The sequence below is a fragment of the Schistocerca serialis genome, chromosome 5 (genome assembly GCF_023864345.2).
Source record: "Schistocerca serialis cubense isolate TAMUIC-IGC-003099 chromosome 5, iqSchSeri2.2, whole genome shotgun sequence".
Taxonomy (NCBI): domain Eukaryota; kingdom Metazoa; phylum Arthropoda; class Insecta; order Orthoptera; family Acrididae; genus Schistocerca; species Schistocerca serialis.
The window spans coordinates 188,690,662-188,713,349 of NC_064642.1; the positions used below are offsets into that span (position 1 = coordinate 188,690,662).

Sequence of the window (22,688 nt, forward strand, 5' to 3'; positions counted from 1 at the left end):
TCATGTTGGCATCAACTGATGTGATTCATGTTGGTGTATGTAGCTATGCAGGTGTTAGCTCAGGAGCTAACAGCGATGTTAATTAAACGAAATCGCCTGCAAGAAGACAGAGAGTAATTCTAAAATCATTGTACAATTATTAAAAATAATTTTAAAGTCCTTTCAACTTATGTCTCCCCACATGTGAAGGGCTTATTTCAGTAGTGGTACAAGTCCATTGTTGTTCATTCTGAGATACAGAGTCCTAAAGTTAAGTGAGCGCTAAAAATCTGCAGTTGAGATAACAAAATATTCAAACATATGGCGTCTTGCTAGAGATGAACCTTTCTTTCTGTTGTTTCGACCATTAATTTCAGAAGCATTATAAACAGAGAAGTGGAGGTAATGGACTTGAACCACTATCGAAATAAGCCCTTCATGTAAAAGTTACATAAGCAAATGTGAGATGACATGGAAGCTTGCATTAAGGTCGATTCGCACTTGGTGGAATGGAATGCGACAGAACATCAAAACGTCCCACAATACATTTTAAATGATACTTTTCACACAGGCCATCAAAGGAATGGGATGTGAGGGTGTGAAATGTCAAAGTCAAAGTACTGCTAGATGTAATAAACAAATGTGAATGAGGGTCTTATTTGGGGGGCAGGTGGTTATATATGTGAATCAGCTGGTTAGCATTTCTCTCACAGCAGCACTCTCAACACAGAAGTTGCAGCTGCTGAGCATTGTCACCAGGTAGTGGTGGCTTAATCTGTTCCATATTTCTTGTTTAGTCAGGTCCTCCAGAAGCGCTAGTGGACGCACCAGATGGCGTAAGTTTGGTTTTCAGGAATGCTGGCTAGCATAGTTCATGGCATCAGCCTACTGAATCAGTATTCTTTTTCCCTGAATATACTCTCTTGCTCAATGGCATTTGGTCTTCTGGAGGACTTCCCTCTCTATGATGGTGTGTTGTTGCAGGAATAGCTCACTGCCCATGGTGCAATATTTCTCCCTCCTTTGAGAAATCCAGTACCAGATTGTCACCTGTTTACATTCTTGGATAAAAGAATCTTAACAGTGTTTCACAAGTTGACATAAAAAATACAATGTTCTCGAGTTTTCCTTACTCTAATTTAATATAAACTATGTGGTTCATTGGGGTTCTATTAAACGAAAGGATTTTGCCTAAAATTAAACTAGTCTCTTGGGAGCCCGTGCAATGGGAACTCAACAGGAAGTCAGTTTTCCATTTAAAGTAGATAAAATTTGCACAAAAGAGAGTTAGAAGCACAATTGCACCAGAAACTGGGACACTCATGGTTAGGATTTTATCACAGTGTTTATCACGACAATGTCATACAAGCTAGATCACCTGCTGAACGGTAATGCGACCTTTCATCATTTGTATAAGACCATCTAGCGAATGGAAAATGTCAGGTTTTAAGGTGTTGCTTAGGTAGATAAGGTTCTGAGTTGGCAACACGTTGGCAATGGGTTTTCTGGCTAATATGAGGGCTGTGTCAAATTCATTACAAGGATCCCAGTGACAATAGCTGGGAGATGAAACGGAGTTCTTGCTATGCCACAGGTAGTACCATTAAGCAATAAAATACTACCTTGCAATTCCCTTGAGTCGACCTGTTTTAATTACTACTTCTACTGTGAACACGGGATAAAACCAATGCATATTGACCCTTTGGCATCAGGACATGCCTGTAAATCATTCAGCATCCATTTCATTGAAGAATAACTGTGTCCCATATGCTTCATGTCAATCTGGACCATCCTGCTTCGTAAATAGTGAGTCTTTCTACTTGACATTGTTGGAGGTCATCCACCGACATCAATCCATGGCTTCCCCTGTCCTCAGAGGCCAACTTTATTTCTCAAATTTTTATTTGTATGTATTTATCCAGAGCTTCTGATTTTTACCTTATTGGTAACGTTTGGGGGAAAATACCTTTCTCCGCCCCCCCCCCCCAAAATTAATTCCCACATCTTTAATTGCACATATTTATGCAGAGCTTCCCATTTTTGCCTCGGTGGTTATGCCAGCTGAGAGAAAGGAATCCTTGTCACTCTCCCTCCCTCCCTCTATGAACACTATACTATCCACCATCCCCAACACCAAAAACATATTATGAAATGAAAACACAAATTTTGCTACTAACACAATGTAATAACTTTTTAAAAATAAGACAAAGATACAAACATGATACAACTTACTAAAGCGTTCCTATAGATATTCTGCAAGCCTTGTCCCTTATTGGCACAACCTGAATGCATAAGACACCTTGTGCATATCCTGTGCATGAATTTCTGCTTCCTTCCTATCTGTTTTGCTCTTTACCTTCTTTGCAGGTAGCAGCAATGAAACCTGTGGTAAAATATCCAGAGCACCTATAAAAGGTTTGATGCACCTCAAGTGGACAACAGAGACTCACGTTGGCACTGTAATTTGACATTTACAGATGATATCATCTCTATGACTTGGTATGGACCTTGATAATGCATAAGAAATTTTTTGCTGTTCCCTCTGGTTGATAGGGGCTTCCTAACATTACACATTGGTTTACCCTGTAATCTGGAAAATTGGCAGTAATCGTCCAATATTCTCTTGTCGCTTGAGTGCCTTAGTATTTCCTGTTTCTCCTCGCTTCCACAAGTCCCTCAACGTTTTTGTAACATTTCGTACCAGCTCTCTATTTTCCCCAATATTAGGTTTAATAACTTCAAAAGGAGATAATGTCTTCCTACAATACGCCACTTTGTATGGTAAGAGCCCAATGGTATCACGAACTTATGCATTGTACTTAGCCACAAAATAGGATAGCTATGTGTCTGCGTTATTGTTGCGTCTATTTAAATAATAGCTTAAATTTTTTGCAATGGTATTGTGAATGAACTCAGGCCTTCTATTTTTTTATTTTTTGTTTTTGCAGTGCAGGGAATTCCAGATTCATAACAGGTGACAAAGTTGCTTAATTTTAGTTTGAATATGAATTTGGTGCCCTGATCCATTATTATTGTGTTGGGGACACTGAACTTCAGTATACAGTTATTATGATTGTTTGTGTTATTGTAACCACTTGCTCATTCAGGATGGCAGCTATCAAAATGTAACAAATTAAAATGGTTATCATATAGTGGTTATCCACTGGTGTTTGGTTAAACTGATCCAAATGTTTATTTCCACCGTTCCAAATGGCTTGGATGTCTCTGGTAATCATTAAAGCGGTACTTGTTTGTGGTTCTAATTGGTACATTGTGCAGATGACAAACAATTCTTCACATACTGCTCAATGTCCCATCTTCATGTCCTCCACCATTATCATTCAACAAAAAATGCCAAAACCTTCTGAAATACCGCCAGGTGTTGTTGTTCACGTACATGACAAAGGTTAGATGGACGAGCCTGGTACGAAATTATGAATTAACAAAGTGTGGGAGAGAAGGAAAAATGTTTTATTGCAGAAGATTTCTCTTCTTGCGCAAGCTCAGTTTAGCAGTCATTTGAAAAATCATATGAAAGAGAAATTGAGACAGGGAAATACAGAATTTGATGTTATTCCAGGAGGAGTTACTTAACAATTGAAACCTCTTGATATCTCGATAAATAAACCATTTATTGTGTATATGAGAGAGGAATGGAAGAAATGGATGATGGATGAAACCCACCATGATTTCAGCCGAAGGTAACTTTAAAACGGCTTACAATCAAACAAGTGTGACAGGGGATAAAACAGTTGTGGTCTAGAGGGGGAGATAAATTATTGTTAAATCTCCTGATGGCATTGAAGAACATATTATATACGAAGAGGACAACGATGACGACGAAGTGGAAGAAGAAGAAAAAGAAGAAAGTTCTGATGATGATTTTAAGGGATTTTAAAGGTAAGTTCGGTTTTATAAACCTCGAATTTTTTAGTCTGGCTTTGTAGTCTAATAATAAAAATCGTAAAAATGTTATTTTAGGAAATGGTTACAGTCCATAGCGTCTTGTAGTCTTTCAAATATGTATTATAAAGGACATTGACAGCCCTCATGTATCCGAGAAGAAATGTGTGTAATATTGTACATATTGTATGTCTATTGTCTGCAGTGCTATTGTTTTTTTATTTTCTTTGAAGCTTTGAATGTAATATTTTATGTCTTGTATTTATTTTGTTTATACTATTATTGGTTTTTCTTCTCTTTTTACTCATGTAATATTGTATTCATAGACTTATCCTACATTACAGTACATTCTTTGCAAAAATTGTAATTTTACAGGTCCAAATACAAATCAAACCAAATAAGATCAAGTTCTGAAATTAAATATTAATACGATACGATAGACGTATATTTAGTGATAACCATTCGAGTCGAATGTAATAAAATATTGACTTCTGTATCTTTTAGACACGTTCGTATAATCTAACAAATCCTTACATCATTCGCACTTTATAGGACAGTTATGAATGTTGACAACAGAATCTTCAGCTGTTTCGACTTGCGATATAATTTCATTTGCTGGAAAAAAAGATGAGGCTGCATGTGCAAGTTTTTATTGGATGAGGTGGTCCACCTTAAAGTTCAGAGATCCCTGTCTACTCCATTGAAAAAGTATTTCTTTGCTGAAATATATGCCATCTTTGACTTGCCGATCATCTGGTCGCAAGTCAAAACATGGAATTTCACCAGCAAGTACAAGTGTATTGTTGGCCTTGACAGGTGATAATAATTTGTGGCGGTCCGGCTATGAGCAGTCAAAATGTGCTATTTATGACGCGAAATTAAGACCATGATAAAAAATTTGTGACTGATGCCGCGTTTAAGAAAAAGACTATGATAAACAATACTCTCGTGACCTTTAAATTGTAGAACGTAAGTTCTATACGTACCTCATAAAAGTTAAGGATTGTCAGACATTATTGGAAGTGGTGTTTAAATTTGAACATAAGTGGAGAAATATCTAGTGAAAATTTTTCGTTGTTAATATTTCAGATGAGATGGAACCGGCACTTCGTGGTGTATTGACTAGCGAGTGTGAAGAACGGTGAAACACTGTTGTGATACTGTCATGTTAGGAGAATATGAAAACGGATAGGCGTAAAATGGTATCGATGGAGTCACAGCAATTCATAAGGACGATTGAGTGGGAAATGATGGACAAAAAGAAGTTTGTCCCTTTGAGTATGTTGAGTTCATTCTCCATTAGATGCTTCCTGTACCCACTAACAGTAATCAAAACTAGACTTCAGGTACAACGACACGATCAGATGTACACAGGTGAGAGCAACAACGTTTTTGGTCTACAACACTGGAGAGAAATTTCCATGTATGCTGTTTCAATGCTATCACAATTATTGGTACTACTGGGTAATCCCTTTACTATTCTATAACTCAGTAATCCTTACAAAGCATCACTGTTATGTTACATGTTGTATGTATGTTATGAGTTTCTTAGTACAGAGTTTCTGTCTTGGCCCAAGAAATATTTCTGCCTGGCATATGCAGTCTGAACTGGTACTGTCATCATTTGCAACATTGTTATAAGTGAAGTAGGAAACATATAGAGTAGATGTTTTGCTACTAAATCTTTCATCAGCTTGAAATAATTACATAAAATGTTTGGTACAATAAATGCTAGTTACAATCTGTGTTGATTGTGATATATATTTTCATTAAGTTAAAGTGCATCTCTTTTGCGCTCTTTGTGACAGGCTAACAATGTATAGCTTCTGTGTTACTTTTTAAGTTTCTGTGAATATTGCATCTATAACGTAATGGAATTAGTAGGTCATTAGGCTGAAGAATGTTTTATAAAATGTGTGCTATTAGTGTTAATCTATGGTTGGTTCTTCTAAAGAATTCTGTTGTGTTCCATGATTTTTCGTTTTGAAGTTACTAAGATTTCTGCTATTTTGTAGGTAAGTTGTATGAGCAATGTATGGTTGTTACGGGAACAAAATCTTTGCATCAAACATGGATCTTGTCCTCTAGCGGTTTCCGGTGCATGTTCTAAGAATCTCAAAAGTATAGAGTTTCTTTGTAAAAGAGTTCAAGCTTGATTTAAAAGAAAATCTTTAAAGTAGTCTTTCAGAGTACAGCATTGTGTAGTGTAATTTAGAGGCTTATCAGCTGCCATAAATTCCCTTGCATCAGCTGTTGTATCACTTTGCAGTTAACTGTCTGTACTATTCTGAAAATCTTGGAATTTTTTTTTTTTTTTTTTTTTTTTTTTTTTTTTTTTTTTTTTTTTTTTTTTTTTAACGTCATGTTGTCAGTCGACCTCCTGGCCTCTACTATCATTTTTACAGGTTTCTTCATGTTTGGACCATGACAGTTCAGCAGTGTATGGCTTAATTACTTCTTTAATGTATTGTTGATCCTTTCCAGATAGCTTTTACTATGAGGAAGCCAATCAATGTGACAGTATGGGAACGACATCAGTAAATACACCCGCTAACAAATTTACAAATGATGCGAAAGATTTCGCTCCAGCAATAAAATGAAACTAAAGGTATGACCATGGGAAGTAGGAGGTTTTGGCCAGGGACAGCATAAATATACAACAATAAGAATGTCACCATAAAAAAAATAAAGAAAATCCTCTAAAAGAAACTTAACAAAAAAAAAAATTAAAAAAACCCACAATGGGAATTGAATATTTCATTTGACCTATGTAGCTCAAACAAAAACTGCAATACCAGACACTTTATCCGCACTCTAAATGCGCGTTCAGTGACCCTCCCCTCCACCCGATCATGAACAACTAGTGAAATTTACACTGTATTTTACAGACTATAAAACATACCTTTTTCTTTGAAACATTGCCTCCAAAATTCAAGTGCATCTTATACTCAAAATTACTATGAAAATGTCCAGTGTTTGATTCAAAATTCCCACCAGTCTTAGAAATGGCCGTATATTTGATGCTGCGGGATGGGAAACCTATTTCTATCTGGCAACAATAGATTCAACTGGGAGCAGCAGTGCACCAATGCCACAATCTGGCAACAATAGATTCAACTGGGAGCAGCAGTGCACCAATGCCACAAACATGAATTTGCAGGGATTCACAAGCTTGCTAACACTGTCTCCCTGTCACCCTACCATCACAAATCCAGAACACTGTCTAGACTATGATGCATCACTGCAGTCTGCTGTGCCACTGAACGTGAACTGAAGGTGATTTGGGTTATTGGTAAAAGTAAAACACTGTTGTTAGCAGATAGTTTCGCAATGGAAAAAAATAAAAGGTACTCATATGATGTGGACTATAAATTGAAAGTAGTAGCATCTGTGAAGAGGGCAATGATGATGACAAAGAGGGAGGAAGAAAAAAAAGAAGAAGAAGAAGAAAAAGAGTTCAGATGGCGATTTTCAGCGATTTTAAAGGTTAGTTTGGTTAATAAAATAAGGATCTTTTTAAGTCTGACTTTGCAGTCTAATAATAAAAATTGCAAAAATGTTATTTTTCTAAAGAAATTGCACTTAAAAATTAAAGTACGTCCGAAACATTGAGTAACACACAGCACTAACTCCAATGCTGTACTAACACCACTCACAATCAGTTTAGAATCATAAACGTCCCACACTAGAGTGCACCACCACCTATTCCAACACACACTCTGCAGACACAACGCGTTTCGTACATGCCATGCCTCAGTGATGTCACACAACATATTTGTCTCACAGGTCCAACCAGACAGGTGGAATCAGACCCTTTAGTTGGCCCTTTTAACAAGCAGAACAAATGGTAGCAGCGTCATCTCTGCTTCTTTCAATGTTGTCAAGCAATCTGCATCAATTTCGGGTGAAGGCAAATAATTATTGCCTTGATTGTAGGTTTGTATCAGCATGGTGGTTTTAGGTTGAAGAAAGGGATAAGTTAACATTGCGATACCACACCTATAGACTTATGTCGTTAATGTGGCAGAGATACATACCTTAAGAAGTGACAACAGTTGACATCACTAACCTGAAAACATTAGCAAAATTTGCTAAACAAATGGCACTCACTGGGAACAGGGTTTTTTGGACTGGGAATATTCTTGATAATAAAGCCTTCAAACATATTAAAAACTTGACAGTATCAGACTGCAATTGGAGAATAAGGGGTTTTGATCATAGATATAAATGTAACCCATAGACCAATACAACCTGCACCATGCTGGCCACTTCAGAGAGTTTACTGGCAAGCCTTTACATCCAAAGCTACTTTTGAAACCAGTCAAGAGTGCACAAGAACAGAAGTGTTGGGTCCACACATCTTATCGTCACAATTATGGGCTAAGCTCCAAACATTCACAGCCACTGTAGTTCCTGGCATCTCTCTCTCTGACGACAACTGTACTGATCCCTCAGTCATTGCTGAATGTTCCATGGCACACTTCGCCATAGTGTCTGCACGCAGGACCTACCATCCTAATGTCCTGACCTGGAAATGCCTGGCAGAGCAGGACTTTTTACCTGGCCATGCACAAGGCTTTAAATTGTACAATGTTCCATTTTAGCGAAAGCAAGTTCTGCAGCTCTTTAGCAGAGGGTCGAGACATGGCTCATGTACCTGATAAAATCCATAATAAAGTGCTTAAACACATTAGCAATGAGAGTGTGAACTGCATCTTCAGGTTTTACAATCGTATTTAGCAGGAGGGGGTATTTCCTCTCAGTGGTAGCAGGGTGTTGTTATTCCTATCCTGAAATTGAGAAAAGACCCTCAAGTTTTGACTAATTATTGGTCAATCTCAATAATGGATGAGCTGCGTAAATTGTTTGAAAGAATGGTCAACCAACAACTGTGTTGGCGCATGATGTGCCAGAGGATATACATTGCAATTTCAAGTGGCTTTTGGGCATTCCGGTACACCAGAGACCAACCGATTCATCTGGAATCTGCAATGTGCAGTGCTTTCCCACATTGCCAACAACTGACTGCTGTGTTCTTTGACCTACAGAAGGCGCACATTATGACCTGGCCTCAAAATGTGCTGTCTGAGCTACGGGAGTGGGGCTTTCAGTGCTGTTTATACATTTTTCTCCAGAATTTTCTATCCCTCCAATGATTTCGAATCTGGATAGACTCGACCCTCAGCAACCAATATATACAGGAAATTGGGGTCCCTCAGTGATCATCTCTGCAGTCAGCAGTATTGTGAGTGCAGAAGGACGTATGGTGTCACTGTATGTGGACAACCTTTGCCTGCATTACAGCTTTCCATTATTGTGGACTGCATGGTACCGAATTCAGGGGGCCTTACAGAAAATATTTAATTGGGCCCTGAAGCACGGGTATCGGTTTTCTCCTCTGAAAATTCATGTTCTGCATGTTTGTCGACTCGGGACTGTGCGTCAGCTGCTAGAACTTTATCTTGATTGTTAGAAGTCATTGAATCCTTCAGATTTTTAAGATTTATTTTTTACTGTAAATTAACATGGTTACCATCTTACCTGTCAGCTCAAGGCAAATTGTGAAAGGAAACTTAGTACCCTCGGGGTTCTCAGCAGCACCTCCTCGGGCTCAGACCACACAGTTCTTCTATGTTACGAAGCTTTGATTTTATACTGGCCAGAGTATGTATGTGCTGCTTACAGGTTGCACCACCATCAGTACTGAGCTTGTTAGGCCTGTTCCACCACACTAGTGTGTGTTTGGCAGCTGGAGCCTTCTGTACAGGCCTTGTAGGTAGCCTCCTGCTGGAAGCTGGTGTTGCACTGCTTAGGGGCAGACACCAGCAACTCTTGGTGAAGTATGTGGTCAGTTTGTAAGGTGTCCACACATCTGTGCTACTCAAATCTGTCTCACACCAATAGTTCAGACTGTTTACGAATCACCCAAAAATAGGCAGACCAACTTTGATATGATTGACAGCTCTATGCAAGGACTTCCAACTGCTCCCTCTTCTCTGTATTCATGGAGATCCCTCTCAGCATCCCTCATGGTATATGCCCAGTCCTAAGATTTGAACAGACCTGTTTTGTCATCCTAAGAAAAATGCTGATCCCACCAGTCTCAGGCAGCTCTTTTGTTTTGTTCTGCCTGACTACCCAAATTCAACAAGCATTTACACGGACGGACGAAAGTCAATGATAGGGTCAGTGTTGTTTTTACACACTCAAGCGGGCACAAGAAGTATTCTCTGCAGAGTGCATGAAGTGTATAAACTGCAGAGTTGTTAGCCATCTCACAGGCTCTGCAGTGCATTAAAATTCTCATCACAAAGGACTTCCTGTTTCATAGCACTCCTTGAGTTGCTTACAAGACATATCTCAGTGCTACCTCAAAACTTTGTGATCATTAACATCCTAGACCTATTAATTGACCTCTGCAGTCCAGAACGGTAGTAACATTTACCCAAGTCATGTGGATACTGTGGGAAATGAACTTGCTGTCAAACTGTTAAGAAAATATCCACAGGAGACAAACTTTAATTTGGAGTACCAGGAACAGACTTATGATTACAACTGTGACATCAAATTTTGAAAACCTGGAATATGGAATGGCAGGCTACCATGACCTTCAACAAGCTCAGAGCTATCGAGAAGAAACAAAGGTATGGCATACTTCTCTCGCAGCCTCTTGGAAAAATGCCATTGTACTGTGCTGACTGATAATTGGGCACACGAAGCTTACCCATGAGTTCCTTTGTGTCGAGGCCCCACCTGAATGCCATTGTGGTACTCATCTCACGATTGCCCATATTCTCACATTGTGTGTGCCCTGCTGGCTCATCTGAGATGAGCAATCAACCTTACCATCTCAGATACTTCCGGACAATGGCTTAAGAGGTATCATAGTGGTAAGTATACCAAGAGAGAGTGAATTTATAACAAAACTTAATTCACCTCCATGTTCAGTGTCAGTGGTGGTTTTGTAGGCAATATGCCTCGCTGTGGCGTGTGTCATGTATAGTCTCAGGCTACTTTCTCCCTTTCCCACTATAATGCATTTTAAAACGTATGTGTTAGTATTTTATTTATCTAATTGTTTAAGCTAACTAGCTGTCTAGCTTATACAGTCTGCATTTTCTAACCCTATTTTAGTTTCTCGTACCATTTTAGTTTTACTGGATATGATGATCCTTCTTGATGTATTCTTCAGTGACTAGCAACAGTTTTTAGCTGCCTGGATTTTTTATCACTTTTATCTGGCTAAAGTTACTGTCAGGTACATGTTCAACAACAATGATAAGCTCATAAATCCTAGAGCTGACAAATCTTGTCTCATTTCATAGCTTCTTTATGTCGCTTTTCTGTGAATTGAGAGGCTGACAACCAAGTATTTTAGTCCTTTTAAATCTGTAGTCGCCATCACCACCACAGGTGTACAAGCACATTTTAGTGCCACCTGTGGTACCTTCTCCTTGGTAGTCCTCTCAGTATGCTGAATGAGACTCTCCACTGTGATCTAGTGGAATTTCGAGACTTGTGTGGTAGTTTCACTTTTGTATCATATTGTCCATATGGAATTGAATATCAATGAATTTTTATTGTGCTCGTCCCTTTGAAGAGTTTGCTGGCCTGCCAATGCCTTCAAATCACCCAGAAAAGACACCGACAAGATGGTACAGGATTTGTCTCCTGCAATTACAGGTGTGCAGAAGCAATAGTAGATTTTCTACTGGTCACCCTAAGTGGCAACCTGTACTTTGCTGTTCTGATGAAATAGCAGTAGCCATTAGAGAACATTGAAGAGTGCTACAATGCCACAGGCACCCTTCCTCTATGAGCAGCTAATTAAATCTTGTAATGGAGGAGGATATTAGTGTTTAACGTCCCGTCGACAACGAGGTCATTAGAGACGGAGTGCAAGCTTGGGTGAGTGAAGGAAATCGGCCGTGCCCTTTCAAAGGAACCACCCCGGCATTTGCCTGAAGCGATTTAGGGAAATCATGGAAAACCTAAATCAGGATGGCCGGAGACGGGATTGAACCGTCGTCCTCCCGAATGCGAGTCCAGTGTGCCTGCGCCACCTCGCTCGGTAATCTTGTAATGTTCCCAGTACTTATACAGCACTCAGTTATTTATTTTGAAATCTCTCATCTGAACATTGTGAAATATGCTGAAAACTGAATGTAGAAAGTTTAATGTCAAATGACACATGCTGCACAGTAGTTAAATTACAGTGGCTCCTTTCCACTTCATCTGAACTTTGAAGATATTGATGGCTAGGTCCTGTTGTTCAGTACAGTTTATACAAGTAAAGAGAATTGCACTTATTCTTTTATGATCTTATCCACACGATAATTCACACAGTGGTAGTATATCATTGTAGTAAACACATGGATCATGGGGTCCTGGGTTCGATTCCCAGCCAAGTTGGGGATTTTCTCTGCCCGGGGACTGGGTATTTGTGTTGTCACCATCGTAGCCGTCATCATCATCATTATTTGTGATGTTGGCTAGATTTGCCTATGTAAAAAATTGGGCTGTGTAAAAATTGGGACGGATGCTGATGACCGCACATTGAGTGCCCCACAAACCAGTCATCATCCTCATCATCGAAGTAAACACAGTGCACATGTTATTGTCATGTAGATATTCGATAACATAATTGAAACATCCAATAAGTAGGTTTTATGAAACAATCACGCTTCAATATTGCGTGATTACTTTCACTGCAGTGATTTGGAGGTACATAGATGTTACATGGTTACTTGGCATTTGCAGACTTTTATTAGTGTGTTAAACAAAAATGTTAAGCAGTTGCTATCCGTGTACAGGCTCTTTAATCTACCTGACATAAAGGTGTTGTGTTGGATAGCACACCTTGAACTTTAACGTGAGATGATAACATTATGGCTGTCTCATGCAGACTGGCTATTTTGGGCTATTTAGAGACTGTGTACAGATATTTATTAATCTCAGGAAGTACATCCTCTACTGGGTAAGTTAGATTTAGCTGTTTTGAATAAACTATAAACTTCAACAGTTGTTCGGTTTATGGAAAGTACTAAATGTTAATAAATTAAAGAAGTACACGGAACTATCTTCTGCTTCCAAGTTGGGAGTATTATACTTAGGAATATGGAATCTAACTTGAAATTGGTTTTACATTGCACTAAATTATGCAAAATCTTAATTCGTGGCTTAATTAATTAGTGAGGGACATTACATGATTCAGAAAAATATAGCAACAAAAATGTTGTCAAAAGTGCAGAATCTAACAAACACAAGAGCAAAACTAGCAATTGAAAATTTTTAATGTGTGAACTTTCAGGGTCAGTTATCCCGTAAGTTAATGAACTTCAGGTAATTCAAAGTATGACCTCAGAAAGATTGGGATGAATGCTCTCGAATGAATGGTAACATCTTCAGATTCTGCCAATTGGCTCAAAATTTTTTTATATCATATATTGTAGTAGAACTTTCAAATAGGCAGAACTTTTAATTAATCAAGCTTCTACTAAGGCTAATTGCATCACTGAAATCACCATGTTCAATATAACAACTGAGTAATAAATTTAAAGGGAACTTTGCCTAAATAACAGTTTGAAATACTCAAGTATATATTAAATATTTTGTGTGCAGTTGTATTGAAAATAGAATGACAAATTGGGCAAGGATGCGGTTATTGACGGAAGTGGAAGACCTAACAGATCGAGAGTTTCCAGCATGCTATGTCTCAATCTAAACAACTTGGAACAAAGGACAGTTTTTAATTTAAAAAAATTTGAAAAGCAATGTTAACAACAGTATGTGCACATTAGTAAAGCAAAGCATGATCAGTCTGTAGATTGTTTTGTACAGCACAGTGCGTTGCTGTGCATGGTCCTGATGGACGTGGTATGCTGTTGCTTTCCTCCGACATTTGAACTGACTTACCCAGCCAGTTATCGGGGGATGTACATGGTTTAACATGGATTCCAAAGAGTGCATCCCCAATTTTTGACAAAAAACTCAACCAGACTATTTTACCTAATTTGTTAGGAAGATTAGTTAATAGGTGATTGTGGTGGTGCTAGGAATCCTATGACTACTTTCTCAATTCTGATACAGCTTAAGAGAATCTTAATATGCAGCTGACAATCTTCTGAGACTAGTATACAGGCAGAGATGCCTTTGCATACTGATGATACCTAATTACCATACACTTTGATTTACAAAAAGCATTTTATAGTGCTGTCACATTTTGTCTACATTGCATGAGTGGCATTTTTTGGGCCTACCTACCCATTTGTCTATGGAACTTTATCACTGATTTGTTTTGGGTGTGACTTGGCACAACTCCTAGCACCAATTACCTCCAGGAGAACAAAGTCCCACATGGATCATCGCTGAGTGCTACCCTCTTTGATGTTGAAATCAATATTGTAACATTATGTGTTAGTGATCTCATAAACATTACATGCAGATGACTTCTGTATATATTATCATCACTCCACACCGTGGCATGAAAATTGGTACTGTTTTTTTTTTTTCTATGAAATCTTGTGTTGTGCATTTTTTCAGAATGTGGTATTCCCACTCTGGTGTTTACTTAGGAGATGAGCTGCTAGAAGTGGTTAACCAATACAAATTTTAAGGTTTATTATTTAACAGTAAATTAACATGGACACCACACGGATGGCAACTAAAGGATAACAGAATTAGAAAACGAAATGTTCTCAGTTTCCTCAGAAATGCCTCTTAAGGAATTGAGCGGTTTTATTAAGATTTTATAAAATGCCTACTTTATCTCGCGTGGACTATGTACATACATGCAGGGCATTTGCTTTAACTTAGAGCAATTAAATATCTCCAAAAATGTGCATAACACAAAAACAGTGTTCCAGATGAGAAGTTAATATTGTCAAAGGAGACATGTTTATGCTAAAACTGGCCACCTCCTAACCCCCCACCCCCCACCCCCACCCCCCTCCCCTTTTCCTTCCGTGCCCCATGGGGGTTCGACTTTTTATTTTCAATTGGGCGCTCCACCCCAAATTTTTATTGCAGATTCGGCTTCGAAGCCCAAAAATATTTAAATTTTATCTGAAACATTCTTTTCCATTTGTAATAGATGGCACTGTAATAGACAAAATTCAATTTTTCTGGTTATTCCAATCAAGAACCAGCCCCTTTGATTTCACATGACATTTGTGATAAAAATGTGAACTTTTTGGTTCTAAATAGATAATTAAGATAGTGTAGTGCCTGTGTTGTTCAGAATTATGATGCAATGTTCCTTCAGACATGAATACTTCTCTGAAGAAACATTGCATGTCTCTCCTGTACAGGAAGGTGAGGGTTACTCAGAAGAAACAGAACTTTTTTAAACTTTCTTAGCCTATTCACATTTTAAGCACAAGTTTTCAGTCCCCTTTAAAATTGTCTCCACTTGCACTAATACACTTGTCTAATCTTTAATTCCATTTTGAGAACACCGTTAAAATTCATCTTTTGTGATTCTTGACAGCACCTCCAGTTTTTCCTTCACCTTAGCAACATCAGCAAAACACTTTCCTTTTATGTCTCTTTTCGCTCAAGAAAACAAAAGTCATACAGGGCAAAGTTGGGTGAGTAGGAGGGTAAGGAAACAGGGGTCAAACAATTTTTAGACGAGGCTATTTGAGCAGGGGCGTTGTCATGATGAAAAAACCAGTCGCCTAACTGCCACAAATCAGGCCACTTCTATTGCACATTGTTGTTGAATCTTTTCAAAACTTCTGAGTAGAAAGCCTGGTTAACTTTCAGACCGTGTGGAACAAACTCTTGAGTGGACTACTCCAAGTCACTCTTGACAGCTCCACATTTTCTTCAGTGGTCCGTTGTCTATCTTCATTGATGATTGTATGAATGTTTTCAGCATTTTCATGTGTTCGGCCAGTGGAAGGAAGACCGAATGAGGATTGTTATCAACTGACATTTCACCAGTTTTGAAATGGGAAAACCACTCACACACTTTAATTTCTCCTAGCATTGTCCTTGTACGCCGTTTTTAAAATTTCAAGAGTTTCTGTTCCAATTTTTCCAGGCGAAAAGCAGAATTCCACTGCTGCACGCTGTTCACAAAAATCGGCCATTGCAAAAATGGCAGTTACAGAAACGGGTTGTCACTATAAACACTGCTGAAACTAGTTCTGACCTTCTTCTTCAGTGATGTCACTCCTTTTACTGACTCTGGAATGTTCACTTTATGCGCTCCTAATGGCAGAACATGGCAATAAAAGCTCTGCCCACCAAAAACTTAGTTTGGTTTCTTTTGGGTACACCCTCTTAGATAATGGATGTACAAATGCAGATTGTACATATAGGGCTGATGGCATTTGGAAGTTTGGATCTGACCATGAAGTGTGCTTGGATAGCCTACTGGTAAGGTGACCGCTCACAAGAAGTGGGAAATCCGGGTTAGAGTCCCAGTCCAGCACATTTATTGATTGTCATCACTCCATTATACAGCTCATGGTTGTCCATATTCACAACTTCAAATACACTGAAATGCCAAAGAAACTGGTATAGGCAAGCATATTCAAATACAGAGATATGTACACAGACAGAATACGACGCTGTGGTCGGTGATGCCTATTTAAGACAACAAGTGTCTGGCACAGTTGTTAGCTCGGTTACTGCTGCTACAATGGCAGGTTATAAAGATTTAAGCAAGTCTCGAGTGTTGTTTTACAGTCGGTGCGTGAGCGATGGGGCACAGCATATCCGAGGTAGCGATACGAGTAATGGTATGAGTGTATAGTGAATATCAGGAATCCAGTAAAACATCAATTCTCTGACATCGTTGCGACCAGAAAAAGATCATGCAAGAACAGGACCAACGATCGCTGAAGAGAATAGTAGAATCATTCGAAGCATAAGGGCAGCCCTTCTGCTAATTGCTGCAGATTTCAATGGTGGGCCGTCAACAAGTGTCACCGTGTGAACCATTCAACAAAACAGCATCGAGGTGGTGCCGTTCTGGGGCGGACCCAGACTTTGTATTGATGGACAATAATGATTGACCTCATAGAGCAAGAACAGTTGATGTTTTCTTGGAAATGGAAGATAGTGCATGCATGGCCTGGCCTGGTCTGGCCTGCTCGCTCTTCAGATTTGAATCCCATAGAGCATGTCTGGGGTGCACCAGGAAGATGGATTGCATCACTTCAGTGTCCATCAACCACTCTCCAAGACTTGTGAGCAGCTCTCCAGGAAGAATGGGCACTATTGCCTCAACATGAGATTGATGATATCATTCACAGCATGCTCATCGTTGTCAGGCCTCTATTGCTGCCAGAGGTCATCACATCGCGTACTGAGCACATTAACCGGTTGTTGGAATGTGTGTGCAAATCTGTTAAGGTGGAAAAAATGGAGAACATTTTTGTCTACCATTATGCACATTGCAGTTGTTTATGTTGTGTATTCCTTACATTGTTTCTACTTTACCATCACCTGTTTACACGGTTTTGTGGCAAAGTAAACACAACATTGCAAAATTTCTGTTTGTTGCTTTAATTTTGGACACCAGTGTAGTTTATTAACCAGACAATTAATGTGTAACTGTGAAAGTTTTACTGTACAATCAAATTTGCAAAACTAAATTAAATTTTTAAAATATGTGCAATGTTTGGAACATAAAACTTCAAATTTTTATTGCAGATGTAATGTAAACTCAAATGTGTCTATTCTTGATTGGAGTGCCTGGAAAAACTGAATTTTATTGATTACAGTGTCATTTATCATGAATGGAAAAAAATTATTTAGTTAAATCCTAGGTATTTTTTGGGGGTAGAATTAGAATCTGCAATAAAAATGAGGTTTTCCCATTTGAAATTGAAAGTTTGAGACAGCACACGCTAATGAATATGTGCAGCTGACAGCTATTATTTCCAGCTCTCCAACATACTGGAATTGAGCGGATTGGAAGCATTAGTCAAATGCTTCCATGAATCATGCTGGCCTTCAGAATTCATGATCTCTGTAGAGTAGTAGTCTCATAACCTTTCTTTGGACACTATATGACAAAGATATTTCAAACTTTGAACTGGGTTACAAACTGGCCAAGGACACAACTGCAAATAGAAACGTTGTAACATGAAAGCACCAGGCACTTACGTTCAATAGCATCTCGGACATCATAGTTTGAGGACCTGGGACACGGAGTGACAAAATGCTGCATACATCAGCAAGCTGTGATGATCAAGGAATCCTAACTGACCTAAAAAGTAAAATGAAATTGGGCATACCCCTATCTCAGATGCTAGCCAACAATGCAACAGCTGTGAGCACATTGTATGTTTTAAGAGTGTGGATCCTACAGTGAAATCTGAAGCCAGTACTCATTGCCCTAGGTTTGGGAGCAAGCACAGAGGTGGTACCATTTGCTGGTACCCTAGTTCTGATAGATCCTTAATTTAATTCTGTCGCTGAACTGATGTGTACTACTACTACGATACGACCCTCACAGGGGCTTGGCATTTGCTTGCTGGGTAGGGGCTTGGTGACCCCGCATTCCTGAGCTGGGGACTGGTAAGTGCCACTAGTCCTTTGTTATTGTAAGCACTTTTCAGTGACCACTGTGTGGCGCAGCAGTGGAATGTTGTGTGTTTCGGAGAATGGGGGCCTTGGCTTCACCACCTGGACCACGAGGAAGATATGCACCTCTGTAAAAGAAAACTTCAACCTCAAAGTGTGCTATGTACTGATGAGGTGAATGGCCTTAAGTGACTACCCAGTTGAGGCTGTGTTGCATAACATGCTTAACTTTAGTAAAGGCTTGGTTACCTGCTTCAATATAATGGAGAGGGACCCCGAGGAGCAATGTGAAGAATGGAAAAATGTTGGTATCATGGAAGTGTAGAACTATATGAGGAGAGTCAGAGGCACAATGGAAAAATCTGCAACATTTATTCTAATGTTTAGTACTCCAGACTTACCTTAACACACCCTCGCAGGCAGCATCTGTTCCAAGGTTCCTCCATTTGTTCCTAACCCAATGTGATGCTTCAGATGTCAAAGATTTGGCCATACCACTATGGGCTGTAGTGGGGCGGAGGTGGAAATTGTGGAGGCTCAGCTCACGAATCAGGCAGTTCTTGTACACTTCCTCTGAAATGTGTAAATCGTGGCGGGTATCACCTAGTGTGGAGCAGAAAGTGAGAGGTTTACAATGAGGAAAGGAAAATTCAGGGAGTTGAAAGTCAAGAGATGTGTACCCTCCATAAAGCTTTCAAAGCTATGCAGTCTCCTGTTTTTGGCATAGTCCATATCAATTCAGGCAGGCTAGGAAAAATCTTACCTTCATAGTATCGGATGTTATTGAATTTAGTATATGGTAACATGAAGGACTAAGGAAGGAACATACATATTTTTGTTTTCTCAATTAAAAAAAAAATTCTACTCCCAAGATACAGCCCTCCAAAAATGACACTGTGCATACCATTTTGAAGATGCGAATTTTGGAAAAAATTTTAAATTTTAGATATTTTGTTGGTTCTTTTTATATTTGAAAGATAATTGCTTTATAATTACAAGGAAATCCTCCATTTGGACTTATGTCAAAGTTCTTCTTCTTCTTCTATTATTATTATTATTATTAGCTTTTAAGGCCTCATTCGACCATTTTAGTCAATCATTTCCTGATCCTCTTCTTCAGTAAGTGCATGTTTCATTCTTTCTTAACTGCCCAGTATTTTTTTATTCGTTCTGATCTTTCCGGTCTTTCCTCATCTGTAAATACCCTTTTCATTGTGTGTTGTTTGTCTACTTTGCTTTAAATCTTATTTTCTTGTCTTTCAGTTTCTTGAGATTTTCTGTCTTATTTTGCAGATCATCCAAGGTTATATCTAGTTCTCCCATATCCTCTTTAATTTCCTTGATCTGTCCTACTTGTTGCTTCAGATTCCACAGTTTCTGCTTAATTTTTCTTGCTATTCTGGTTTCTGTTCTCCTCATTATGTGTCCAAAGAAAGAAATCCTCTTTTTACGTATGGTATCTGTGATGGGCTCCGGTTCCCTGTACAGTACCTCATTTGGCACCATCCGCCATTGTCCTTCCTTATGGTATTTTTTATTTATGCATGTTCTAGCGATACTTCTGTCTACTTTTAGTATTTTGTTGACTCTACTCTGTTTCTCTGAGTGACTTTAAAAAGAGTCTCGCTTGCATATGTTACCTCTGGCTGAACCACCGTCTTGTAGTGTTTTAATTTTGTTTGAATTGATAGACATTTCTTATTGTATGTAGACCATGTTAGTTTTTGAGCTTTTATCATTTTATTGGTTCTTTCTTGCCAAGCATGTTTTTCTTCCAAGTTATATGTTATAATCTCTCTAAGATATTTAAATTGCTTAATTTTTCTGTTGTCATTATTAGCTAATAATGCCAAGTTATCTGCGAATCCCAAACAATTTAGGTTTATATCATCTTTCTTGGTTCCAATTGTTATGTTTTTAGGATTCTCTTTGTATCATTCTCTCATCAATTATTCAAGAGCACAGTTGAAAAGCAGTGGTGATGAATCATCTCCTTGTCTTAACCCTGTTTTAATCATAAATGGCTCAGATAGTTCTTTTCTAAATTTTACTTAGGACTTGCTGTTTGTAAGGGTTAATTTTATCATTTTTATTGATTTGGGATGAAGTTCAAAATTTCTTAATTGTGTCTTGCATAGAAGATTTGTGGATGCAATCATAAACTTTTTGAAATCTACAAAGGTTATGACTAGTTGCTTCTGTCTCCTTTTGTAGGCATCCATTATTAATTTTCATTTGATGATCTGTTCTGGGCAGCTTCTCTAGGGTCTAAATCCTCCTTGATATTCTCCTAGCTCCTTTTCAAGTTGATCTTTACAATAACTGTAGAGAATTCTTGAAAATATTTTATATGTGCAATCCAATAGGGAAATCCCTCTGTAGTTGTCCAGATTTGATTTTTCTCCTTTTTTGTGTAATGGGTATATGATAGCTGTAGTCCAATGTTCTGGTAGCTCTTTTCCGATCCAGATTTCAACTATGCATTGATGTAATGATATCTTCACAGTTTCTGCTGCATATTTCCAGAGTTCTGCAAATGTTTGATCTTCTCCACTTGCTTTGTAGCTCTGGAGCTCACTCAAAGCTTTGTAAACTTCCTGAATTGTTGGTAGGTTTATATTTTCTGGTGTTTTTTTTATTGGAGTTTCTGTGTTTATTCAAGAAGCTCAGGAGAATCCTTGGAATTTAGTAGTTCGTTAAACGTTTCTGATAAAATTTCTGAATTTCTTTTATCACTATGGTCCATCTTATTGTTTTTATCTTTCAGAATTAGTGTTGGGGATCATATCTTTTTTGGTCATCTTTCTTTGTTTTGTGAGTTCCAAGTAAGATTCTTCTGTTTTTTGACTCTGATACCTTAACCAGGCTATCTTACACTGTCTTATCACATTTATCATTCCAGCACTGGTGTTTTTTCCTTGTTCTTTTATTAGAGCATTCTGAACTTTTTATAATTTCTGGATTTTTTTTTCAAAAATGCCAAACCATAAAATTTTGATTTTTTTTCTGTTGATTAGTACCTTACAGTTCTACATTCCCTGAAAAGAAGAGCTTCCACTTTTAGGTTGAACAGGTTTTATAAACAGTTGAAATTTTTACCATACATAAAACCTCATTTTTCAAGCATTTTAAATGGTTCATGATGTATGTGAAAGGTCAAAAGACTTAAAGGTTTCAGTTTATACAGCTTCTGTGCACTATGTTTTTTTTACTGAAATTAACCAGTCAGTGAACTAAAAATGTGTTCCACTGCTTCAGAATCTTTCTTTGATATAAAGTGATGCCTTCCTTTTGAACATAGGAACTAGAGCACTTACAATCTTCAAAACATTGTTAACAGGAAGTTAGTACTGATGCCATTGTTACTGTCTTTCAGCTGGAAGCATATATACAGCAGCTGGTCCATATGTTGGTAGCATATATTTTATTACAATTTCGTTTAACTCGTAAGTGGTGTCTATAATCTTTGCAATCCTCCAGTCACAATCATACACACATGCCACGATCATTCCCGTTCTCAGGTCGTGAATCTGAATATTATCCTACTGTTTCTGAGGTGTTGGCCAAACGATCGAAATTTCTTCTTTCTTGCTCTTTAAAGTACGTGCAGTATGAATTTGCCCATCACTTTGAGTCCAAAAGTGTGTCTTTTGAATTCCTTTCACAGGAGTAGTTTGTTTTGGCCATTGTTCTTTTTTCTGCTCGCAGAATTCTTTGATTTACTCTTTGGACAAAAGAATGAGGGCTGTGGGTGTGTAAGATTTCACGACTCTTGTAAAGTCCTCAGCATTCTGAATTGCAGCTGTATTTGGTCTGGAAAGATTATGTTTTGTAGCATGGTGCTTCAGTAGGCCTCCTACACCATCACAGGACCCCTTCTTGTCACCAGTAGCACTGTATACCCAGTCAGTTGGCTCGAGCGACTTACTCAATTCAAACAGCTGGTAATGATTTTTAAAATGACGAGGAACGCCATCAGAAATAATGATCGTCTTCTCTGCCTCTGTTTGCAGTTGAAGAATTTTGTGCATTGCCAGCAAAACATGTGCTGAGTCATATCCTGTGTCATTACTTATAACTGCAACACTTGTGGTCTTGCTTTGAAAAAAGGTCACTCCTGTGAAAATTGAAACCTGGTCATTACTCCAATGGTACCCTTATAGTTCTTGTGGGAGAATTACAGACAAGTTCTCAGCAAAATCACAGTGAAGCACTAAATGTAGTTATTCAGCCTGTACACACCCTTTCACTTCTACAATGTGTTG

At 38.4% G+C, this 22,688-nt stretch overlaps 1 protein-coding gene across 1 annotated transcript in view; it reads left to right on the plus strand.

Annotated features, from left to right (window-relative positions):
• The first annotated feature begins 4,619 nt into the window (after positions 1-4,619).
• Positions 4,620-22,688, plus strand: part of LOC126481238 (solute carrier family 25 member 44) — a 140,553-nt gene continuing 122,484 nt past the window's right edge. The window contains exons 1-2 of the mRNA XM_050104852.1: positions 4,620-4,851; positions 4,972-5,256. Of these exons, the coding sequence (XP_049960809.1) occupies positions 5,061-5,256 (196 nt within the window). The 5' untranslated portion in view covers positions 4,620-4,851; positions 4,972-5,060. The remainder of the gene's footprint in view (positions 4,852-4,971; positions 5,257-22,688) is intronic.